General features: G+C 63.1%; 1 protein-coding gene across 2 annotated transcripts; it reads right to left on the bottom strand.

Annotated features, from left to right (window-relative positions):
• Nucleotides 1–6,185: 6,185 nt before the first annotated feature.
• On the bottom strand, nucleotides 6,186–23,197 carry TRIM46 (tripartite motif containing 46). Of its 2 annotated transcripts, none has more exons than XM_054051096.1 (10): nucleotides 23,069–23,197; nucleotides 19,327–19,582; nucleotides 17,800–18,143; nucleotides 17,534–17,677; nucleotides 17,321–17,416; nucleotides 16,279–16,532; nucleotides 13,006–13,127; nucleotides 9,957–10,256; nucleotides 9,332–9,629; nucleotides 6,186–6,842 (listed from the first exon to the last, which is right to left on the bottom strand). In XM_054051096.1, the coding sequence occupies exons 1-10, from the start codon at nucleotides 23,129–23,131 to the stop codon at nucleotides 6,467–6,469; spliced, it is 2,253 nt and encodes a 750-aa protein (XP_053907071.1). In that variant the 5' UTR covers nucleotides 23,132–23,197; the 3' UTR covers nucleotides 6,186–6,466. The 2 variants fall into 2 exon arrangements, with proteins under 2 accessions (XP_053907071.1, XP_053907073.1); XM_054051098.1 differs by having other exon boundaries at nucleotides 19,327–19,577; nucleotides 23,069–23,180.
• Nucleotides 23,198–23,296: the final 99 nt, after the last annotated feature.

Here is a 23,296-nt window from a genome sequence, read left to right as displayed (position 1 = left end):
CATCACCCATATGGAGTGACACGTCCATCGGACTGCTGGTGGGACATCCCTGGTGTGGCCATCACCCACCAGTGCCCTTGGGGAGTGACCTCTTCATGGGACTTGGGGGCTGGTGGGACATCCCTGGTGTGGCCATCACCCACCAGTGCCCTTGGGGAGTGACCTCTTCATGGAGCTTGGGGGCTGGTGGGCCATCCCTGGTGTGGCCATCACCTCCCGGTGCCCTTGCCTGGGGAAGCCACTCTTGTTCCTTGGCCTGGGCCAACGTGGGGTTCACGTTGGGGTTATTTCTCACTCAATGTCCCTACAGCCACCAGGATGGAGGTGATGTCCCCTGTGTCCCTCGGCTGTGCCTGTGTCCCACCAGGTCATGGTCCACCTCGGTCCCACCCCTCACTCTCGGTTTCGGTCTCATGAGCAAACACAACTTCTTTGACGCAATCGGTTCCTCCGCGGCTGCCGCGACGGCACGGAAGGTGACGAAGGGGACATAAAGGTGTGGGGCGCGGTGCGGGCGTGGAGCGATGCCCTGCCTGGTCCAGCCTTGGGGTCCTCCAACCCTGAGGGACCCCCAAAAACACCTTTTGGAGGTTCTTGGGAGGGTGGGAAGCTCCAGCAGGGCAGTGGGGTGGCCCCAGTGGGGCTGGGGACCAATGTGGGGCTCATCCTGCTCAGCATGGAGCCTCCTGCAGGGCTCTTTAGGGTTGGAGAACAAAGTGGGACCCATCCTGCCCAATGTAGAGCCTCGTGCTGGGCTGTTTGGGGCTGGGGACCCAAGTGAGACCCATTCTGCCCAGCATGGACCCATGTGCTGGGCTGGGGACCCAAGTGGGACCCATCCTGCCCAGCATGGACCCATGTGCTGGGCTGGGGACTGAGGTGGGACCCATCCTGCCCAATGTAGAGCCTCGTGCTGGGCCGTTTGGGGCTGGGGACCCAAGTGAGACCCATTCTGCCCAGCACAGACCCATGTGCTGGGCTGGGGACTGAGGTGGGACCCATCCTGCCCAGTGTAGAGCCATGTACTGAGCTATTTGGGGCTGGGGACCGAAGTGGGACCCATTCTGCCCAGCATGGACCCATGTGCTGGGCTGGAGAATGAAGTGGGACTCATCCTGCCCAGCATGGACCCATGTGCTGGGCTGGGGATTGAGGTGGGACCCATCCTGCCCAGTGTGGAGCACTGTGCTGAGCTGTTTAGGGTTGGAGGATGAAGTGGGACCCATCCTGCCCAGTGTAGAGCCTCGTGCTGGGCTGTTTGGGGCTGGGGACCGAAGTGGGACCCATCCTGCCCAGCATGGACCCATATGTTGGGCTGGGGACCAAAGTGGGACCCATTCTGTCCAGCATGGACCCATGTGCTGGGCTGGGGACCCAAGTGGGACCCATCCTGCCCAGCATGGACCCATGTGCTGGGCTGGGGATTGAGGTGGGACCCATCCTGCCCAGTGTAGAGCCATGTACTGAGCTATTTGGGGCTGGGGACCGAAGTGGGACCCATTCTGCCCAGCATGGACCCATGTGCTGGGCTGGGGACCCAAGTGGGACCCATTCTGCTCAGCGTGGAGCCGTGCGCCGGGCTGTTGCGAGGTTTGCCGTGCCCTGAGTCATGGGGTGGCCCCTCCAGCAGTCCCAGTTTGGACTGGACCCATACTGGGGCCTGGGAGGGTTTTGGCAACGACTGAAAAGGCAGGAAAACAAGGAAATAAACCTTCCCCAAAGCAATGTCCTGTGAGCTCAGGCGCTGAGCCAGATGCTGTGCCAGCCCCGGGGCTGGCCTGGCGGCTGGTGGCCAATGTGGCTCCACCGCTTGCCCGCGGACCCCAAAATATGCCAAGAGGTCTTTGGGCTGTGGTGGGGGTCCGGGCGAGGGGTTGGGGGGGGCACCAGGACAGATCTGGGAGCCCAGCGAGGGGGTGGGGGGCAGCTGGGTGAGGGGGGGTGTCAGTGGCTTGTTGGTAGCCACAGTGGGCAAAAGTGATAGCCAAATCCAGTAGCCACAGAGGAGAAGTGCCTGGGGGGGGAGATTGGGGCAGGAGCTGGGGGGGAACGAGGCAGGAATTGGGGGAGAATAGGGCAGGAATTAGGGGGAATGGGGCAGGAGGGGGGGGAATGGGGCAGGAGAGGGGGGAATGGGGCAGGAGGGGGGGAATGGGGCAGGAGAGGGGGGAATGGGGCAGAACGGGGGGGAATGGGGCAGGAATTGGGGGAATGGGGCAGGAGAGGGGGGATGGGGCAGGAGAGGGGGGATGGGGCAGGAATTGGGGGAATGGGGCAGGAGGGGGGGAATGGGGCAGGAGATGGGGGATGGGGCAGGAATTGGGGGAATGGGGCAGGAATTGGGGGAATGGGGCAGGAGAGGGGGGATGGGGCAGGAGGGGGGGGATGGGGCAGGAGAGGGGGAATGGGGCAGGAGATGGGGGATGGGGCAGGAATTGGGGGATGGGGCAGGAGAGGGGGGATGGGGCAGGAGGGGGGGGATGGGGCAGGAGGGGGGGAATGGGGCAGGAGATGGGGGATGGGGCAGGAATTGGGGGAATGGGGCAGGAGAGGGGGGATGGGGCAGGAGAGGGGGCATTGGGGCAGGAGATGGGGGAATGGGGCAGGAGGGGGGGGATGGGGCAGGAGAGGGGGGAATGGGGCAGGAGAGGGGGGAATGGGGCAGGAGGGGGGGAATGGGGCAGGAGAGGGGGGATGGGGCAGGAATTGGGGGATGGGGCAGGAGGGGGGATGGGGCAGGAGGGGGGGAATGGGGCAGGAGAGGGGGAATGGGGCAGGAGAGGAGGGAATGGGGCAGGAGAGGGGGGAATGGGGCAGAACAGGGGGGATTGGGGCAGGAATTGGGGATGGGGCAGGAGAGGGGGAATGGGGCAGGAGAGGGGGGGATGGGGCAGGAATTGGGGGATGGGGCAGGAGAGGGGGGAATGGGGCAGGAGGGGGGGGATGGGGCAGGAATTGGGGGATGGGGCAGGAGAGGGGGGATGGGGCAGGAGGGGGGGAATGGGGCAGGAGAGGGGGGGATGGGGCAGGAGAGGAGGGAATGGGGCAGGAGAGGGGGGAATGGGGCAGAACAGGGGGGATTGGGGCAGGAATTGGGGATGGGGCAGGAGAGGGGGAATGGGGCAGGAGAGGGGGGGATGGGGCAGGAGATGGGGGATGGGGCAGGAGAGGGGGGAATGGGGCAGAACGGGGGGGAATGGGGCAGAACAGGGGGGATTGGGGCAGGAATTGGGGGAATGGGGCAGGAGAGGGGGGATGGGGCAGGAGAGGGGGGATGGGGCAGGAATTGGGGGAATGGGGCAGGAGAGGGGGGATGGGGCAGGAGAGGGGGGATGGGGCAGGAATTGGGGAATGGGGCAGGAGAGGGGGGAATAAGGGAGGAGATGAGGGGATGGGGCAGAAGAGGGGCGAATGGGGCAGGAACTGGGGGAATCGAGCAGGAGATTGGGGGCACAGGGCAAGGAGGTCTTTGCGGGGGGGGGGTGGGGGGTGTTCTCTGGATGCTGATGAAGGGATATGGGTGGGGGACCCTCCCTTTGCATCCCTGAAGGAAGCAGCAGAGCTAAAACCAGCCTCGAGATGGGGCGCAGGGGCGGTGAGGGGGGGCCCCCTGAGGCTGGGCAGGGCTGGTGTGTCCCCCCCCCCCGCTTTCTGAGCCCTGGGCAGGGCCCTCAGGAATGGAAACAGGTCCCTTGTCTGGGCGCTACAGGGAGCCGCCTGTTTGCAGGAGCCTGGCACGGCTCGGAACAGGGGGGGCCGCGCTCCCCAGGGACCTGTGCCAACCTTGGGGGGGGCCCACACCCACACGTGGCTCTGACACCTGCTACGCTGCTCCCCATGGGCTGGGGGTACCCAGGTGGGGGGGGGGGGGGCTCTCAACCCCTGTTATCCACCCTACAAGGATGCCCAAGCACCCAAAAGCCCCCCCCAAGCTGCATCAGTCCACCCTCGAGAGCCCCCCAGGAATGCTACACCCCAAAAAGAGGCCCCAGCAGCCCCCTAAGCTGCATCAGTCTATGTTTGAGAGCCCCCCACTAATGCTACACCCCAAGAAGAAGCCACAGCAGTCCCCTAAGCTGCATCAGTCCACCCTCGAGAGCCCCCCAGGAATGCTACACCCCAAAAAGAGGCCCCAGCAGCCCCCTAAGCTGCATCAGTCTATGTTTGAGAGCCCCCCACTAATGCTACACCCCAAGAAGAAGCCCCAGCAGCACCATAAGCTGCATCAGTCTACATTTGAGACCCCCCCCACTAATGCTACACCCCAAGAAGAAGCCCCAGCAGTCCCCTAAGCTGCACCAGCCCACCTCTGAGAGCCCCCCACTAATGCTACACCCCAAGAAGAAGCCCCAGTAGCACCCCCAGGCTGCACCAGCCCACTCTTGAAAGCCCCCCATGAATGCTACACCCCAAGAAGCAGCCCCAGCAGCCCCCTAAGCTGCACCAGTCTATGTTCGAGGGCCCCCCATGAATGCTACACCCCAAGAAGAAGCCACAGCAGTCCCCTAAGCTGCATCAGTCCACTCTCGAGAGCCCCCCATGAATGCTACACCCCAAGAAGCCTCAGCAGCCCCCTAAGCTGCATCAGTCCACGCTCAAGAGCCCCCCATGAATGCTACACCCCAAGAAGAAGCCCCAGCAGCCCCCTAAGCTGCACCAGTCTATGTTCGAGAGCCCCCCACTAATGCTACACCCCAAGAAGCCTCAGCAGCCCCCTAAGCTGCATCAGTCCACTCTTGAGAGCCCCCCACTAATGCTACACCCCAAGAAGAAGCCCCAGTAGCCCCCTAAGCTGCACCAGCCCACCTCTGAGAGCCCCCCACTAATGCTACACCCCAAGAAGAAGCCCCAGTAGCACCCCCAGGCTGCACCAGCCCACTCTTGAAAGCCCCCCATGAATGCTACACCCCAAGAAGAAGCCCCAGCAGCCCCCTAAGCTGCACCAGTCTATGTTCGAGAGCCCCCCATGAATGCTACACCCCAAGAAGAAGCCCCAGCAGCCCCCTAAGCTGCACCAGCCCACTCTTGAGAGCCCCCACGAATGCTACACCCCAAGAAGCCTCAGCAGCCCCCTAAGCTGCATCAGTCCACGCTCAAGAGCCCCCCATGAATGCTACACCCCAAGAAGCCTCAGCAGCCCCCTAAGCTGCACCAGTCTATGTTCGAGAGCCCCCCATGAATGCTACACCCCAAGAAGAAGCCCCAGTAGCACCCCCAGGCTGCACCAGCCCACCCTTGAGAGCCCCCCACTAATGCTACACCCTAAGAAGCCCCAGCAGCCCCCTAAGCTGCACCAGTCCACTCTCGAGAGCCCCCCTCTGCTGATGCCACAGGGGCAGCGGGGCGATGCTCCCAGCTGGTGGCCAGACCAGGAGCACCCCAACATCGGCCACGGCCACGTGGCCGGGCACAGCGCACACAGGGACAGGACACGTCAGCACTGCCCGAGCGGCCGTGAGCCGTTCCCTGGGCAGGATTGGCCCCTGCCGGCCAGCCCAGCCCCACGGCCTCGCTGCACCCCAGGGAGCAGCCAGCACCCCACAGCCCCCCGGTGCCGGTGCTGCCGGTGGGACGGGTGCCCTCTGCCGCTGAGTGGCTGCGGAAGACTCTGGCATTGCAGTTTATTGTAGGAAATCATGAAAATACAGCAATCGTAACAGAACTCAAGAGAAAACGACAGCAGCTCGCGCCCATCCCAGCACGGCAATGCCAGCGTGGGTCCCTGCGGGGTGGATGGTGGCCCCGGGTGGCACCCAGCCTGGTCGGATCCTGACCCTGTGGCCTCATCCTGCCCTGGCTGCATGCGGTTTGGCACTGAGCGGTATAACCGGAGCCAAGCGTGGCCCCTCCAGAGCACGTGCAGGCAGCAAACGGGCCGGTGCCCGGGGCAGGCAGGGGCACGGGCAGGGCTCCCACGGGTGCTCCGTGGCCCCGGCTGAGAGCAGGAGCACTGAGGACCCACAGCAGGATGGACCCGGTGATGGCTGCGCCGGGTGAGCCGCATTGCGGAAAAAAACACCCCCATTTTAAAAAGAATTCTTCACATTTCGGTCCCAGCCCAGTCTCCCCCCACCCTTTCTCCCCAAGCCCAGCTGCCTCCCCCACCCCAACCACCACCCCAGCCTTTCCCCCCCACCACCACCGTCACCCCCATCGTCACCTTCCACCCCCCCCATCCCCGCGCAGCCCCACATCCCACTCGCACCCCTCTTCCCTGGTCCGTTTCTAGGGCTCACCCTCTGCCCGCAGCCTCGAGCCAAGCCGGGCAAAGGGGCAGGAGGATGGGGAGAAGAGGGGACGGCAGAGTTATCCCTGTCCCCCCTCATCCCTCCAAACCAAACACTGGCTTCCAACCGGCGGCACGGCCGGGGTTGCCATCCCAGTGCTCTGCTTGCCCACGTCCCCCATCAAGCCGCGGAGTTTGCCGGGCAATCAGGGGGTCACAGCCGGAGCGCGCCTGTGGGGCTCAATCCAGCTTAGCGAAGCCCCCGATGGTCACTTTCCGTTCTTGCTTGTTGGCCACCAACTCCTGGAGGTGCAGGGCTCCCCCTCCGATGAAGCAGAAGGCAGGGCAGACGGGTCCCGAGCAGTCCACGCCGCACTCCCAGAGCTCTCGGAAGGAGACGGCATCGTAGAAGCTCACCTTGCCCTGCTCATAGTCCAGGCAGATGCCGATGCGCGGCGGCAAAGGAACGGTGCAGCCGTTGGGGTCGCGAGAGGTGAGCACCGAGCCGTGCGAGAGCAGGATCTTGCCCATGCCGATGGTGAGGAAGGCGTAAGGCGGAGGCGCCTCCACCGTCGTGTCCTCTGCTCCACTGTCGTGGCCACTGTCAGGATCGTACCTGCAGGGGAGAACAGGGGAGTCCGGCACGGGGACAGACTGGGGATCCTGAGCTGCACCCCAAGTCGTGGCACAGGGACAGGCTGGGGCTCCCCTCTGCACCCCAGAACTGGAGTCCAGCACAGGGACAGGATGGGGATCCCCTCTGCACCCCAGAACTGGAGTCCAGCACAGGGACAGGCTGGGGATCCCCTCTGCACCCCAGAACTGGAGTCCAGCACAGGGACAGGCTGGGGCTCTCCTCTGCACCCCAGAACTGGAGTCCAGCACAGGGACAGGCTGGGGCTCCCCTCTGCACCCCAGAACTGGAGTCCGGCTCAGGGACGGGTGAGTCCCAGCACAGGAATAGGCTGAGGCTCCCCTCTGCACCCCAGAATTGGTGCCCGGCAAGGGGCCAGGTGAGTTCTGGCACAGGGACAGGCTGGGGCTCCCCTCTGCACCCCAGAACTGGAGTCCAGCACAGGGACAGGCTGGGGCTCCCCTCTGCACCCCAGAACTGGAGTCCAGCACAGGGACAGGCTGGGGATCCCCTCTGCACCCCAGAACTGGAGTCTGGCACAAGGACAGGCTGGGGCTCCCCTCTGCACCCCAGAACTGGAGTCCAGCACACGGACAGGCTGAGGCTCCCCTCTGCACCCCAGAACTGGAGTCCAGCTCAGGGACGGGTGAGTCCCAGCACAGGAATAGGCTCCCCTCTGCACCCCAGAATTGGTGCCCGGCAAGGGGTCAGGTGAGTTCTGGCACAGGGACAGGCTGGGGCTCCCCTCTGCACCCCAGAACTGGAGTCCGGCACAGGGACAGGATGGGGCTCCCCTCTTCACCCCAGAATTGGTGCCCGGCAAGGGGTCAGGTGAGTTCTGGCACAGGGACAGGCTGGGGCTCCCCTCTGCACCCCAGAACTGGAGTCCAGCACAGGGACAGGATGGGGATCCCCTCTGCACCCCAGAACTGGTGCCCAGCAAGGGGACGGGCAATTCCTGGCACAGGGACAGGCTGGGGCTCCCCTCTGCACCCCAGAACTGGAGTCCGGCACAGGGACAGGCTGGGGCTCCCCTCTGCACCCCAGAACTGGAGTCCAGCACAGGGACAGGCTGGGGATCCCCTCTGCACCTCAGAACTGGAGTCCGGCACAGGGACAGGATGGGGATCCCCTCTGCACCCCAGAATTGGTGCCTAGCAAGGGGACGGGCAATTCCTGGCACAGGGACAGGCTGGGGCTCCCCTCTGCACCCCAGAACTGGAGTCCGGCACAGGGACAGGATGGGGATCCCCTCTGCACCCCAGAACTGGAGTCTGGCACAGGGACAGGCTGGGGATCCCCTCTGCACCCCAGAACTGGAGTCTGGCACAGGGACAGGCTGGGGCTCCCCTCTGCACCCCAGAACTCGAGTCCGGCTCAGGGACGGGTGAGTCCCAGCACAGGAATAGGCTGAGGCTCCCCTCTGCACCCCAGAACTGGTGCCCAGCAAGGGGTCAGGTGAGTTCTGGCACAGGGACAGGATGAGGCTCCCCTCTGCACCCCAGAACTGGAGTCCAGCACAGGGACAGGATGGGGATCCCCTCTGCACCCCAGAACTGGAGTCTGGCACAGGGACAGGCTGGGGATCCCCTCTGCACCCCAGAACTGGAGTCTGGCACAGGGACAGGCTGGGGCTCCCCTCTGCACCCCAGAACTGGAGTCCGGCTCAGGGACGGGTGAGTCCCAGCACAGGAATAGGCTCCCCTCTGCACCCCAGAATTGGTGCCCGGCAAGGGGTCAGGTGAGTTCTGGCACAGGGACAGGATGGGGATCCCCTCTGCACCCCAGAACTGGAGTCCAGCACAGGGACAGGATGGGGCTCCCCTCTGCACCCCAGAACTGGAGTCCGGCTCAGGGACGGGTGAGTCCCAGCACAGGAATAGGCTCCCCTCTGCACCCCAGAATTGGTGCCCGGCAAGGGGTCAGGTGAGTTCTGGCACAGGGACAGGATGGGGATCCCCTCTGCACCCCAGAACTGGAGTCCAGCACAGGGACAGGATGGGGCTCCCCTCTGCACCCCAGAACTGGAGTCCGGCTCAGGGACGGGTGAGTCCCAGCACAGGAATAGGCTCCCCTCTGCACCCCAGAATTGGTGCCCGGCAAGGGGTCAGGTGAGTTCTGGCACAGGGACAGGATGGGGATCCCCTCTGCACCCCAGAACTGGAGTCCAGCACAGGGACAGGATGGGGCTCCTCTCTGTATCCCAGAATTAGTGCCTGGCAAGAGGTCAGGTGAGTTCTGGCACAGGGACAGGATGGGGATCCCCTCTGCACCCCAGAACTGGAGCCCAGCACAGGGACAGGCTGGGGCTCCCCTCTGCACCCCAGAACTGGTGCCCAGCAAGGGGATGAGCGAGTCCCAGCCCAGAAAAAGACTGGGGCTCCCCTCTGCACCCCAGAGCCAGTGCCCGGTGGGGAGGCAGGAACAGGCAGAGGACCCCCCCTGCACCCACCAAGCCCTCTCCTGCTCACCTGGGGCTCACCACGTCCTGCGGCACCTGGAACCACTCCTGCAGTTTGCTCTCCAGCCCTACGCCCACCTTGACCAGGTAGGAGCTGGGGTCCACGCAGCACGCCCAGTAGCTTTTGCCCTGCGTGATGGCCACGTCCCCGATGACCAGGTCGATGGAGAGGTGGCAGCTGGTCATCAAACGCTCGGCGGCGAAGAGCATAGGGATACCAGGGACGCTACGCACGGCACGCTGATCCTTGCTGATGGCCAACCGGTCCCGGTTGAAGCCCCAGCGGTTGTCCAAGAAGAAGTTGAGGACTATAGGGAGGAGAAGAATCAGAATCATTTGGTTTGAAATGACCTTTGAGATCATTGGTTCCTGTCCACTACTAAACCATCTCCGAGAACGTCATCTACTCAATCTTTCAAATCCCTCCAGGCGTGATGACTCCACCACCGCCCCAGGCAGCCCGTTGAGTGTTTGAGAACCCTTTCCATGTAGGAATCTTTCCTAATATCCAATCTAAACCTACCCCGGCACAACTTGAGGTCATTTCCTCTCATCCCATCAAGAAGGTGGGTGAAAATGAGGACGGAAGCAACCGGTAGGGTGCTTTGGATGGGTGCTCCATTGCATCTCCTCACCTGGGGCGGGCGGTGTGTGCAGGTAGATGTCTTCGCTGTACTCCCCGAAGCCGGCTTTGTTGCAGCCCTTCACGCGGAGCACGTAGACGCTATCGGTGTCCAGGTACTCCACCAGGGCGCTGGTACCGCGTATCTCCTCCCGTCGCTGCCACAGTTTCAGCCCTTTGGCCTTGGTGTCCGTCTTGCGGTACTCCACCGTGTAGTGCCAGGCGGGCGGCGAGTGTTGCGGCAGTCGCCAACATAAGAAGATTTGGTCGTAGGCGTAAGTGCGTTGGGTGTCGATAACGGGGGCTTCGGGCGCTGCGGGAAGAGGAGGCAGCAGCCGGGCATCAGGCAGCGTCCGTCTCCTCCCCGTGACAGGCGGGGAGGCAACCAGACGCAGGGAAGGGGCATTCCGGATGGACGGACGCACGGACGCACAACCAGCAGGAGTCTAAAGGGATCTGACTGCGGAGACCGTGTGTGGGCACCGGAGGAGAGCGAGAGTCAGGGAGACAGAGGAGCTCGCTGCTGTGGGGCTCCAGGGAGCGGGCAGGCTGAGTGCAAGTCGGGGAGGGAGGAGAGAGAGAGAGAGAGAAAGAGAGAGGATGGAGGAGAGGAGGAGGAGATGAGGATGGTGGAGCAGAGATGCTGGAGGAGCCGGTGGGAGCAGAGCGGGAAGGAGGGGCGGAGAGATGAGGGGATGGCGGGTGGAAGTAGGGCAAGGAGGGGGGTGGCAATGATGGGTGAGAAAAGAGATGGAGATGGGGTGAGGAGGAGGGGGGGAAATGGGGTGAGAAAAGGGATGGAAATGGGGTGAGGAAGAGGGGGTGGAGATGCAGGGGGGGGGGAAATGGGGTGAGGAAGGGGGATGGAAATGGGGTGAGAAGGGGACAGATCGGGTGAGGAGGAGGATGGAGATGGGGTGAGGAAGGGGGATGGAAATGGGGTGAGGAGGGGGACAGAAATGGGGTGAGAAGGGGACAGATCGGGTGAGGAGGGGGATGGAGATGGGGTGAGGAAGGGGGATGGAGATGGGGTGAGGAAGGGATGGAAATGGGGTGAGGAAGGGGGATGGAGATGGGGTGAAGAGGGGGATGGAAATGGGGTGAGAAGGGGATGGAAATGGGGTGAGAAGGGGGTGGAAATGGGGTGAGGAAGGGGGTGGAAATGGGGTGAGGAGGGGATGGAGATGGGGTGAGGAGGGGGACAGAAATGGGGAGAAGGGGACAGATCGGGTGAGGAGGGGGATGGAGATGGGGTGAGAAAGGGATGGAAATGGGGTGAGGAGGGGGATGGAAATGGGGTGAGGAGGGGGATGGAAATGGGGTGAGAAGGGGGTGGAAATGGGGTGAGGAAGGGGGTGGAAATGGGGTGAGGAGGGGGATGGAAATGGGGTGAGAAGGGGGTGGAAATGGGGTGAGGAAGGGGGTGGAAATGGGGTGAGGAGGGGGATGGAAATGGGGTGAGAAGGGGGTGGAAATGGGGTGAGGAAGAGGGATGGAAATGGGGTGATGAGGGGACAGAGATCAGGTGAGGAGGGGGGTGGAGATGGTGCAAGGGAGGGGATGGAGTCGGGGCCAGAAGTGGGGATGGAAATGGGGCGAGAAGGGAGAGAGAAATGGGGTGAGGAGAGGATGGAAATGGGGTGAGAAGGGGGACGGAAATAGGGCGAGGAGTGGACGGAGATGAGGTGAGGAGGGGATGAGGAATGGCAGCAGATGGAGCCGGGGCAGAGGCACCACCTGTCCCCGCGAAAAGGCAGGAGGGGGACGGAGGATGGCAGTGGAGCAGGGATGGAGGATGGCAGTGGAGCAGGGATGGAGGATGGCAGTGGAGGAGGGACGGAGGATGGCAGTGGAGCAGGGATGGAGGATGGCAGTGGAGGAGGGACGGAGGACGGCAGTGGAGCAGGGATGGAGGACGGCAGTGGAGCAGGGATGGAGGATGGCAGTGGAGCAGGGATGGAGGATGGCAGTGGAGGAGGGATGGAGGATGGCAGTGGAGGAGGGATGGAGGACGGCAGTGGAGCAGGGATGGAGGATGGCAGTGGAGGAGGGATGGAGGACGGCAGTGGAGCAGGGATGGAGGATGGCAGTGGAGCAGGGATGGAGGATGGCAGTGGAGCAGGGATGGAGGATGGCAGTGGAGGAGGGATGGAGGACAGCAGTGGAGCAGGGATGGAGGATGGCAGTGGAGCAGGGATGGAGGACGGCAGTGGAGGAGGGATGGAGGACGGCAGTGGAGCAGGGATGGAGGATGGCAGTGGAGCAGGGATGGAGGATGGCAGTGGAGGAGGGATGGAGGATGGCAGTGGAGGAGGGATGGAGGACAGCAGTGGAGGAGGGACAGAGGACGGCAGTGGAGGAGGGATGGAGGATGGCAGTGGAGCAGGGATGGAGGATGGCAGTGGAGCAGGGACGGAGGATGGCAGTGGAGCAGGGATGGAGGACGGCAGTGGAGCAGGGACGGAGGACGGCAGTGGAGCAGGGACGGAGGATGGCAGTGGAGCAGGGATGGAGGATGGCAGTGGAGCAGGGACGGAGGATGCCAGCGGAGCAGGGATGGTGGGGAGTGGGGATGGAGGGATGGGACAGAGAGAGCGGGGCCGGCTCTGGGGCAGGGATGTGACTTGCCTCAGTTACTTCAGTGACGACTCAGCAGCGGCTGCAGCCTATAAACAAAGAGAGGTAGAAGCAGGTCTGAAAAGTGTTGCCAGCGGGTCCGGCAGGGCCACGCGGCTCCTGCCCTGCGGCGAAGCTCCTGCCCTGCAGCGGGGCAACCTCCGCTCCGTACTCACCCTCCGGCGCTCCTGCTGCCCTGCCTGTCCTGCTGCCTCGCCCCGGCCGCCCTGGCACAGGGCAGGGATTGCTTTTGGGGGGCTGCTGGGGCCGGGGTTGTCCCTGACGGGGTTTGGGGGGGACAGGTAGATCCGCGAGCGCCCACCCGAGCGCAGCGTTGGGCGGCCACGGCCGAGCTCTGGCTCTGAGGAGGGCACGGAGCCGTTCTGTTCGCAGGGGCTGCACCTCCGCACGGGGCACAGCCGGTGCCCGGGTGCTGCTGCTTTTACCTCGGATGAAGGCCAGGTCGGTGAGAAGCTTCAGCTCCCTGCTGACGTCCAGCTGGAAGTGGCTGAAGGACGCCGTGGCTGCAGGACGGAAGCTCTGCAGCGAGTCGGTGGCCCTGAGGATCCTATGGAAGAGGAAAGCACGGACCTCACAGAATCACGAAATCAGTGAGGTCGGACAAGACCTTCAAGATCATCGAGGCCAATCCTTAGCCCAACACTGCCAACTCCACCACTGAACTGTGTCCCTGAGCACAACATCCACCCATCTTCTAAACTCCTCCAGGGATGGAGAATCCACCACTGCCCTGCACAGCCTCTGCCAGGGCTTGAGGACCCTTTCTGTGAAGGAATCGTTCCCAATATCTGATCTAAACCTTCCCTGGTGCAACTTGAGGCCATTTCCTCTCATCCCATCACTTGTTCCTTGGGAGCAGAGCTCAGCACCCACCTCGCTCCAACTTCCTTTCGTGGAGCTGCAGAGAGCGATGAGGTCTCCCCTCAGCCTTCTCTTCTCCGGAATAAACAGCCCCAGAGCCATCAGCCGCTCCCACAACCCCTGTTCTCCAGACCCTTCCCAGCTCCGTTCCCTTCTCCAGATGCGCTCCAGGCCCTCAACATCTTTCTTGGAGCGAGAGGCTCAGAACTGAACTCAGGATTCCAGGTGTGGCCTCACCAGCAGTGCCGAGTCCAGGGGGACGATCCCGTCCCTGCTCCTTCTGGCCACCCCATGGCTGATCCAAGCCAGGATGCTGGTGGCCTTCTTGGCCACCTGGGCCACTACTGGCTCAAGTTCAACTGCTGTCACCCAACACCCCCAAGTCCTTTTCCTCTGGGCAGCTTTCCAGCTGCTCCTCCCCAAACCCGGAGCATTGCGTGGGGTTATTGTGACCCAAGTGCAGGACCTGGCACTTGGTCTTCTTCAACCCCATCCCACTGGCCTTGGTCGTTGCTCCAACCCATCCAGATCCCTCAGCAGAGCTTCCCTGTCCTCCAGCTCATGGATGCAGCCTGTCCAGATCCCTCAGCAGAGCTTCCCTGTCCTCCAGCTCATGGATGCAGCCTGTCCAGATCCCTCAGCAGAGCTTCCCTGTCCTCCAGCTCATGGATGCAGCCTGTCCAGATCCCTCAGCAGAGCTTCCCTGCTCTCCAGCTCATGGATGCAGCCTGTCCAGATCCCTCAGCAGAGCTTCCCTGTCCTCCAGCTCATGGATGCAGCCTGTCCAGATCCCTCTGCAGAGCTTCCCTGTCCTCCAGCTCATGGATGCAGCCTGTCCAGATCCCTCAGCAGAGCTTCCCTGTCCTCCAGCTCATGGATGCAGCCTGTCCAGATCCCTCAGCAGAGCTTCCCTGCTCTCCAGCTCATGGATGCAGCCTGTCCAGATCCCTCAGCAGAGCTTCCCTGCTCTCCAGCTCATGGATGCAGCCTGTCCAGATCCCTCAGCAGAGCTTCCCTGCTCTCCAGCTCATGGATGCAGCCTGTCCAGATCCCTCAGCAGAGCTTCCCTGTCCTCCAGCTCATGGATGCAGCCTGTCCAGATCCCTCAGCAGAGCTTCCCTGCTCTCCAGCTCATGGATGCAGCCTGTCCAGATCCCTCAGCAGAGCCTTCCTGCTCTCCAGCTCATGGATGCAGCCTGTCCAGATCCCTCAGCAGAGCTTCCCTGCTCTCCAGCTCATGGATGCAGCCTGTCCAGATCCCTCAGCAGAGCTTCCCTGCTCTCCAGCTCATGGATGCAGCCTGTCCAGATCCCTCAGCAGAGCTTCCCTGCCCTCCAGCTCATGGATGCAGCCTGTCCAGATCCCTCAGCAGAGCTTCCCTGCTCTCCAGCTCATGGATGCAGCCTGTCCAGATCCCTCAGCAGAGCCCTCCTGCTCTCCAGCTCATGGATGCAGCCTGTCCAGATCCCTCAGCAGAGCTTCCCTGCTCTCCAGCTCATGGATGCAGCCTGTCCAGATCCCTCAGCAGAGCCCTCCTGCTCTCCAGCTCATGGATGCAGCCTGTCCAGATCCCTCAGCAGAGCTTCCCTGCTCTCCAGCTCATGGATGCAGCCTGTCCAGATCCCTCAGCAGAGCTTCCCTGCCCTCCAGCTCATGGATGCAGCCTGTCCAGATCCCTCAGCAGAGCTTCCCTGCTCTCCAGCTCATGGATGCAGCCTGTCCAGATCCCTCAGCAGAGCTTCCCTGCTCTCCAGCTCATGGATGCAGCCTGTCCAGATCCCTCAGCAGAGCTTCCCTGCTCTCCAGCTCATGGATGCAGCCTGTCCAGATCCCTCAGCAGAGCCCTCCTGCTCTCCAGCTCATGGATGCAGCCTGTCCAGATCCCTCAGCAGAGCTTCCCTGCTCTCCAGCTCATGGATGCAGCCTGTCCAGATCCCTCAGCAGAGCTTCCCTGCTCTCCAGCTCATGGATGCAGCCTGTCCAGATCCCTCAGCAAAGCTTCCCTGTCCTCCAGCTCATGGATGCAGCCTGTCCAGATCCCTCAGCAGAGCCCTCCTGCTCTCCAGCTCATGGATGCAGCCTGTCCAGATCCCTCAGCAGAGCTTCCCTGCTCTCCAGCTCATGGATGCAGCCTGTCCAGATCCCTCAGCAGAGCTTCCCTGTCCTCCAGCTCATGGATGCAGCCTGTCCAGATCCCTCAGCAGAGCTTCCCTGCTCTCCAGCTCATGGATGCAGCCTGTCCAGATCCCTCAGCAGAGCTTCCCTGCCATCCAGCTCATGGATGCAGCCTGTCCAGATCCCTCAGCAGAGCTTCCCTGCTCTCCAGCTCATGGATGCAGCCTGTCCAGATCCCTCAGCAGAGCTTCCCTGTCCTCCAGCTCATGGATGCAGCCTGTCCAGATCCCTCAGCAGAGCCCTCCTGCTCTCCAGCTCATGGATGCAGCCTGTCCAGATCCCTCAGCAGAGCTTCCCTGCTCTCCAGCTCATGGATGCAGCCTGTCCAGATCCCTCAGCAGAGCTTCCCTGCTCTCCAGCTCATGGATGCAGCCTGTCCAGATCCCTCAGCAGAGCTTCCCTGCCCTCCAGCTCATGGATGCAGCCTGTCCAGATCCCTCAGCAGAGCTTCCCTGCTCTCCAGCTCATGGATCCAGCCTGTCCAGATCCCTCAGCAGAGCTTCCCTGCTCTCCAGCTCATGGATCCAGCCTGTCCAGATCCCTCAGCAGAGCTTCCCTGCTCTCCAGCAGAGCCACAATCTCATAGGTGGCCTTGGAGCACCAAAGGACCCTGAGTGCCCCGGGCAGTCCTGTGCCCATGAGGGTCCCCACAGCTCCGGTACCTGTTGTGCAGCTGCTTGGCAGCCTGGACAAAGCAGGGGTGGTCGGTCTCCTTCAGTACCTCCTGGGCGTAACCCACCATGCCCGAGTTCTCCAGCATGGCCTGGTGCTCCTGGATCTGGCAGTGCAGGCTGGCCAGCCGCTCCTGCTGGCATTCCTCGATCGCCTGCAGCAAGGTGGTTCGCTTCTCCTCCAGCATGGAGCACAGCCCCTGGATCAGCTGCGACACCTCCTCCTTGGCCTGCGAGCCGTTCACCTGCCGAGTACACCACACTCATAGAATCATGGGATGGGTTGGGTTGGAAAGGACCTCAAAGCCCATCCAGTCCCACCCCATGCCATGGGCAGGGATACCTTCCACTGGCTCAGGGGCTCCAAACCCCATCCAACCTGGCCTGGAACCCCTCCAGGGATGGGGCAGCCACCACTGCTCGGGGCAACCTGGAAAGGGCCTCACTGCCCTCATGGGGAAGTATTTCTCCCTGATGTCCAATCTAAATCTTCCCCTCTCCAATTTAAAGCCATTCCCCCTCGTCCTCTCCCCGCACTCCCTGATCCAGAGCCCCTCCCCAGCTTTCCTGGAGCCCCTTTTCCGCACTGGAAGCTGCTCTAAGGTCTCCTCGGACCCTTCTTTTCTCCAGGCTGAACAACCCCAACTCTCTCAGCCTGTCCTCCTACAGGAGGTTCTCCAGCCCTTGGATCATCTCCATGATCTCCTCTGGACTCGTTCCAACAGCCCCACATTCTTTCTGTGCTGAGGACTCCAGAATTGGACACGGGGCTCCAGGTTGGGTCTCACAGAGCGGAGCAGAGGGGCAGAACCCCCTCCCTCCCTGCTGATCCCACCGCTCTGGATGCAGCCCAGGACACGGGTGGTTTCTGGGCTGTGAGCACACGTTGTCGGCTCGTGTTGAGCTTCTCACCAATGAACAAGTCAGCATACAGCCCTCCCCCTGGCACTGAGAGAGGACTGGGATGGAGAGGGGATCCACCCCCCACCGCTTGGGGACACCTCGGGGACAGATGGGCACCTTCTGCCCTCACCTCTGTGTGCTTCACCGTCTCCTCCAGCTCAGCGATCTGGGTCTGCACCGTGTCCTGGCTGCTCAGGATGTAGGCGAGGCTCTTTGTCAGCTTCTCCTGCAGGAAAAGAGGTGAAGTGAGATGCCACCAACCCCTCCAGCACCCTATCTGTGCCGGGATTCTGCCGGTGGCCCCAATTCCAATCTCCATCCCTGCTCTGAGCACTCTCCTTACCCTGAGAGCCTGGTAGGCGCTGAGCACCGGGGTGATCTTGTGGCTGGTGTGAGTGCGTCGCACGCGGCAGAGCTGGCAAACCAGCCGCTGGCAGGTCTTGCAGTAATGGGTCACCTCCTCCTTGTGCTCCGGGCACATCAGCCCCTACGCGGGTACAGCCCAGCTCAGGAGAGGGATCTGCATCCACCCCCTCTCCAAGATCCACCCCATCACCCAAAAAAAATCCACGGTGGGCACGGAAAAGCCCGCTACTACGGAGGCTGTACCTTTGGGCGGAAGGTGAGGGTGGGGGGCGTGGGCTCGTGTTGGGCTTTTTGGGTGCCCCAAGGGTGGTAGAGCTTGAAGCACTCGTTGCAGAAGCTCGACTTGCACTCGGTGCAGCCCTTGGTGGCCTCCAGCTGCGGCGGCTTGCAGAACTGACACATGATGGCCGCGCTGATGTTGATGGTCTGGCGGTAGCGTTCCACCACCCGCTCCAACGTCAGGTTACGGAAAAGGCTGCCCAAGCCCCGCTCGCCCAGGTCCACGTCCCGCTGGCAGGCGGGGCACGGGAAGCTGACGGTCTGGGGGTGCACGGTGCCGCGTTTGCGCCCCGGGTAGGTGCCGAAGCCTGTGGGAGGGAGGCAGGGAGGGTGTCGAGCCCTGAAGGTGCTCGGTCCTCTTGCAGGGGAGCCCGTGGGTGCCGTCCCCATCCCAAAGGCACTCGTCCTCATCCCAAAGGCACTCAATCCCATCTTAAAGCTGCTCATCCCTGTCCCAAAATGACTCGTCCCCATCCTAAAGTGGCTCATCCCTGTCCCAAAGCCACTCAATCCTATCTTAAAGATGCTCATCCCTGTCCCAAAGCCACTCGCCCCCATCCCAAAGCCACTTATCCCATCCCAAAGCCACTCGTCCCATCCCAAAGCCACTTATCCCATCCCAAAGCCACTCGTCCCCATCCCAAAGCCACTTATCCCATCCCAAAGCCACTTGTCCCATCCCAAAGCCACTTATCCCATCCCAAAGCCACTCGTCCCCATCCCAAAGCCACTCACCCCCATCCCAAAGCCACTCGTCCCCATCCCAAAGCCACTCGTCCCCATCCCAAAGCCACTCACCCCCATCCCAAAGCCACTCGTCCCCATCCCAAAGCCACTCGTCCCCATCCCAAAGCCACACACCCCCATCCCAAAGCCACTCACCCCCATCCCAAAGCCACTCGCCCCCATCTCAAAGCCACTTATCCCATCCCAAAGCCACTCACCTCCATCCCAAAGCCACTTGTCCCCATCCCAAAGCCACTTATTCCATCTCAAAGCCACTTATCCCATCCCAAAGCCACTCACCTCCATCCCAAAGCCACTTGTCCCCATCCCAAAGCCACTTATCCCATCCCAAAGCCACTTATCCCATCCCAAAGCCACTCGCCCCATCCCAAAGCCACTAGTCCCCATCCCAAAGCCATTTATCCCATCCCAAAGCCACTCGTCCCCATCTCAAAGCCACACACCCCCATCCCAAAGCCACTTATCCCATCCCAAAGCCACTTATCCCATCCCAAAGCCACTCGTCCCCATCCCAAAGCCACTAGTCCCCATCCCAAAGCCATTTATCCCATCCCAAAGCCACTCGTCCCCATCTCAAAGCCACACACCCCCATCCCAAAGCCACTTATCCCATCCCAAAGCCACTTATCCCATCCCAAAGCCACTCGTCCCCATCCCAAAGCCATTCACCTCCACCCCAAAATCCCTCATCCCTCCCACGGGGGACGCGGCGGTCCCCATCTCCGTCCCCTCCCGCCGCCCCACCTGATTTCAGGAGGCGGTCGAGGCGGTCGGGTTTGGGGACCCCGCGTCGTCCCAGGCGGGGGCTGCGGGTGGCGGGGGTGGCGGCGGGCGAGGAGGGCTCCGAGGTGGGGTCGCAGCAGAGGAAGCCGTGCTGCAGCAGCACCTCGCTGGCGCAGACGTGGCACACGTTGTGGGCGCAGGGCAGGGCCAGCGGCTGCTTGTACATCTCCTTGCACACCGGGCACACCAGCTCCCGCTCCATGTTCTTCATGCTGGTCTGCGGAGAGAGACGAGCGTCACCCGACGGAAAAGGGGCTGGGGGGGGGCTGGAGTGGGGCTGGAGTGGGAATGGAGTGGGGCTGGAGTGGGGCTGGAGTGGGACTGGAGTGGGACTGGAGCAGTACTGGAGCGAGACTGGAGTGGGACTGGAGTGGGACTGGAGTGGGGCTGGAGAGGGAATGGAGCGGGACCGGAGCGAGACTGGAGTGGGACTGGAGCAGGACTGGAGCGAGACTGGAGCGAGACTGGAGCGGGACTGGAGCAGGACTGGAGTGGGACTGGAGTGGGACTGGAGCGGGACTGGAGCGGGACTGGAGTGGGACTGGAATGGGACTGGAGTGGGACTGGAGTGGGACTGGAGCGGGACTGGAGCGGGACTGGAGTGGGACTGGAATGGGACTGGAGTGGGGCTGGAGAGGGAATGGAGCAGGGCTGGAGTGGGACTGGAATGGGACTGGAGTGGGGCTGGAGAGGGAATGGAGCGGGACTGGAGTGGGACTGGAATGGGACTGGAGTGGGGCTGGAGAGGGAATGGAGCGGGACTGGAGTGGGACTGGAGCGGGACTGGAGCGGGACTGGAGTGGGACTGGAATGGGACTGGAATGGGACTGGAGTGGGACTGGAGCGAGACTGGAGTGGGACTGGAGTGGGACTGGAGTGGGACTGGAGTGAGACTGGAGTGGGACTGGAGCTGGACTGGAATGGGACTGGAATGGGACTGGAGTGGGACTGGAGTGGGACTGGAGCAGGACTGGAGTGGGACTGGAGCAGGACTGGAGTGGGACTGGAGCGGGACTGGAGCAGGACTGGAGCGGGACTGGAATGGGACTGGAGTGGGGCTGGAGAGGGACTGGAGCGAGACTGGAGCGAGACTGGAGTGGGACTGGAGCGGGACTGGAGCGGGACTGGAATGGGACTGGAGTGGGACTGGAGCAGGACTGGAGCGGGACTGGAGTGGGACTGGAGTGGGACTGGAGCGGGACTGGAGTGGGACTGGAGTGGGACTGGAGTGGGACTGGAGCGGGACTGGAGTGGGACTGGAGCAGGACTGGAGTGGGACTGGAATGGGACTGGAGTGGGACTGGAGCGGGACTGGAGTGGGACTGGAGTGAGACTGGAGTGGGACTGGAGCGGGACTGGAGCGGGACTGGAGTGGGACTGGAGCGGGACTGGAGCGGGACTGGAGCAGGACTGGAGTGGGACTGGAGTGGGACTGGAGCAGGACTGGAGTGGGACTGGAGTGGGACTGGGGCAGGACTGGAGCAGGACTGGAGCTGGACTGGAGTGGGACTGGAATGGGACTGGAGCGGGACTGGAATGGGACTGGAATGGGACTGGAATGGGACTGGAGTGGGACTGGAATGGGACTGGAGCGGGACTGGAGTGGGACTGGAGTGGGACTGGAGCAGGACTGGAATGGGGCTGGAGCGGGACTGGAGTGGGACTGGAGCGGGACTGGAATGGGACTGGAGCGGGACTGGAGTGGGACTGGAGCGGGACTGGAGCGAGACTGGAGTGGGACTGGAGCGGGGCTGGAATGGGACTGGAGTGGGGCTGGAGCGAGACTGGAGCAGGACTGGAGTGGGACTGGAGTGGGACTGGAGTGGGACTGGAATGGGACTGGAGCGGGACTGGTGCAGAACTGGAGTGGGGAGTGGAGTGAGGCTGAAGTGGGACTGGAGTGGGATTGGAGAGAGGACTGGAGTGGGACTGGAACAGAGAATGGAGCGGGACTGGAGCTGAACTGGAGCGGGAACCAGAGTGGGACTGGAGCAGGATCAGGACCAGGGCTGGGGCCGGGATGAGGAGCAGCACCGGGGCCAGGATGAGGCCTGGGAGCAGCATCAGCGCCAGGATCAAACCAGCACCAACTGGGATCAGGATGGGGCCTGGAGCTGGGGCCAGCACAGAGCCAGGATCGGACCAGGACTGGGACCGGGGGCCGGGATGGGGACCAGGACCAGGACCGGGATTGGGACCAGCACGGGAGCCAGCACCAGGGCAGGATCGGCAGCAGATCTGGGACCAGGACCAAGGCCAGAATTAGGACTGGTACTGGGACCAGAGCCAGCACCAAACACACCATCAGGTCGGGGACCAGCACCGGATCAGGGCTGGGATCAGGACCAGCACCGGATCAGGGCTGGGATCAGGACCAGCATCAGGACCAGGGCTGGGATCAGGACCAGCATCGGACCAGGGCTGGGATCAGGACCAGCATCAGGACCAGGGCTGGGATCAGGACCAGCACCAGGGCTGGGATCAGGACCAGCATCAGGACCAGGGCTGGGATCAGGACCAGCACCAGGGCTGGGATCAGGACCAGCACCGGATCAGGGCTGGGATCAGGACCAGCACCGGATCAGGGCTGGGATCAGGACCAGCACCGGATCAGGGCTGGGATCAGGACCAGCATCAGGACCAGGGCTGGGATCAGGACCAGCACCGGGGCTGGGATGGGATCAGGACCAGCATCGGACCAGGGCTGGGATCAGGACCAGCATTGGGACCAGGGCTGGGATCAGGACCAGCACCAGACCAGGGCTGGGATGGGCACCAGGATTAAATCCAGGATGAGCAGCAGCGCCAGGATCAGCACCGGGACCAGCACCGGGATGGGGACCAGGGCTGGGATTGGGATGGGGATTGGTGCTGGGACTGGCAGCAAGGTCAGGATTGGGACCGGCACGGAGACCTGGGCTGGGATGAGGACCAGGACTGGGGGCCAGGATGAGGCCTGGGAGCAGCAGCAGAGCCAGGATCTGGACCAGCACCAGGATGGGGACCAAGGCTGGGATCAAGATGTGGATTGAAGCTGAGTCCAGCATTGGAGCTGGGATCAGGACCAGCACTGGGACCAGGGCTGGGATGGGCGCCAGGATGAGGACCAACATCAGGATCAGTACTGGGACCAAAGCTGGGATGGGCACCAGGACGGAACCAGGATGAGGACCAACATCAAGGCCAGCATCAGGACCAGCATTGGCACCAGGGCTGCAATGGGGAGCAGGATGGGGCCAGAATGAGGACCAGGGCTGGGGTCAGGATGAGGAGCAGCAGCAGGGTCAGGATCGGAACCAACACTGGGAAGAGCTCCAGGATGGGGCCCACGGCTCGGATGGGGATTGGGGCTGGGACCAGGACCAGAGCAGGGCTGAGGACCAGGACTGGGGTCAGGATGAGGATCAGCCTCAGGATGGGGACCGGGGCTGGGATGGGGATGGGGATTGGGGCTGCGGTTGGGACCAGCACCAGGATCGGTGCAGGATGAGTCCAGCAGCCCCCCTTCCCCGCTCGGGCGGCCCCCGGTTGTCCCAGCCCCGGGATGGCACGACATGGAGGAGGGGACCGCTGCCTCGAGGGCATCCCGGGTACGGCTCCCGCCGCGTTGCCATGGCGACGCCGGTCCCGGGGGAGCCCGCTCCGGTGCATCCCGGTGATGTCCCCGTTCCCCCTCGCATCCCACCCCGCCGCCGCTGCTCACGCTGATGCGGACGAGAGCATCCATGATGGAGGTGAAGGTCTGCAAGTCCTCGCCCTCGGCCATGGCTCCGCTCCCGGTCCCGGTCCCGGCGGCGGCAGCACCGGTGGCCGCCCCGGTGCGTTGCAGGGAGCGGGGGGAGGGCGGGGGGCGGCGGCGCGCATGCTCGGTGGGAGCCGCCCCGCCGGAGGCACCGGGAGGGGGGCGCCAGGGAGCGGCGGGGGGGGCAGC

This window comes from Cuculus canorus, chromosome 28, assembly GCF_017976375.1.
Source record: "Cuculus canorus isolate bCucCan1 chromosome 28, bCucCan1.pri, whole genome shotgun sequence".
NCBI classification, from domain to species: domain Eukaryota; kingdom Metazoa; phylum Chordata; class Aves; order Cuculiformes; family Cuculidae; genus Cuculus; species Cuculus canorus.
Note: the sequence above shows the minus strand (reverse complement) of the source record. Positions and strands in the feature narration are given on the sequence as shown.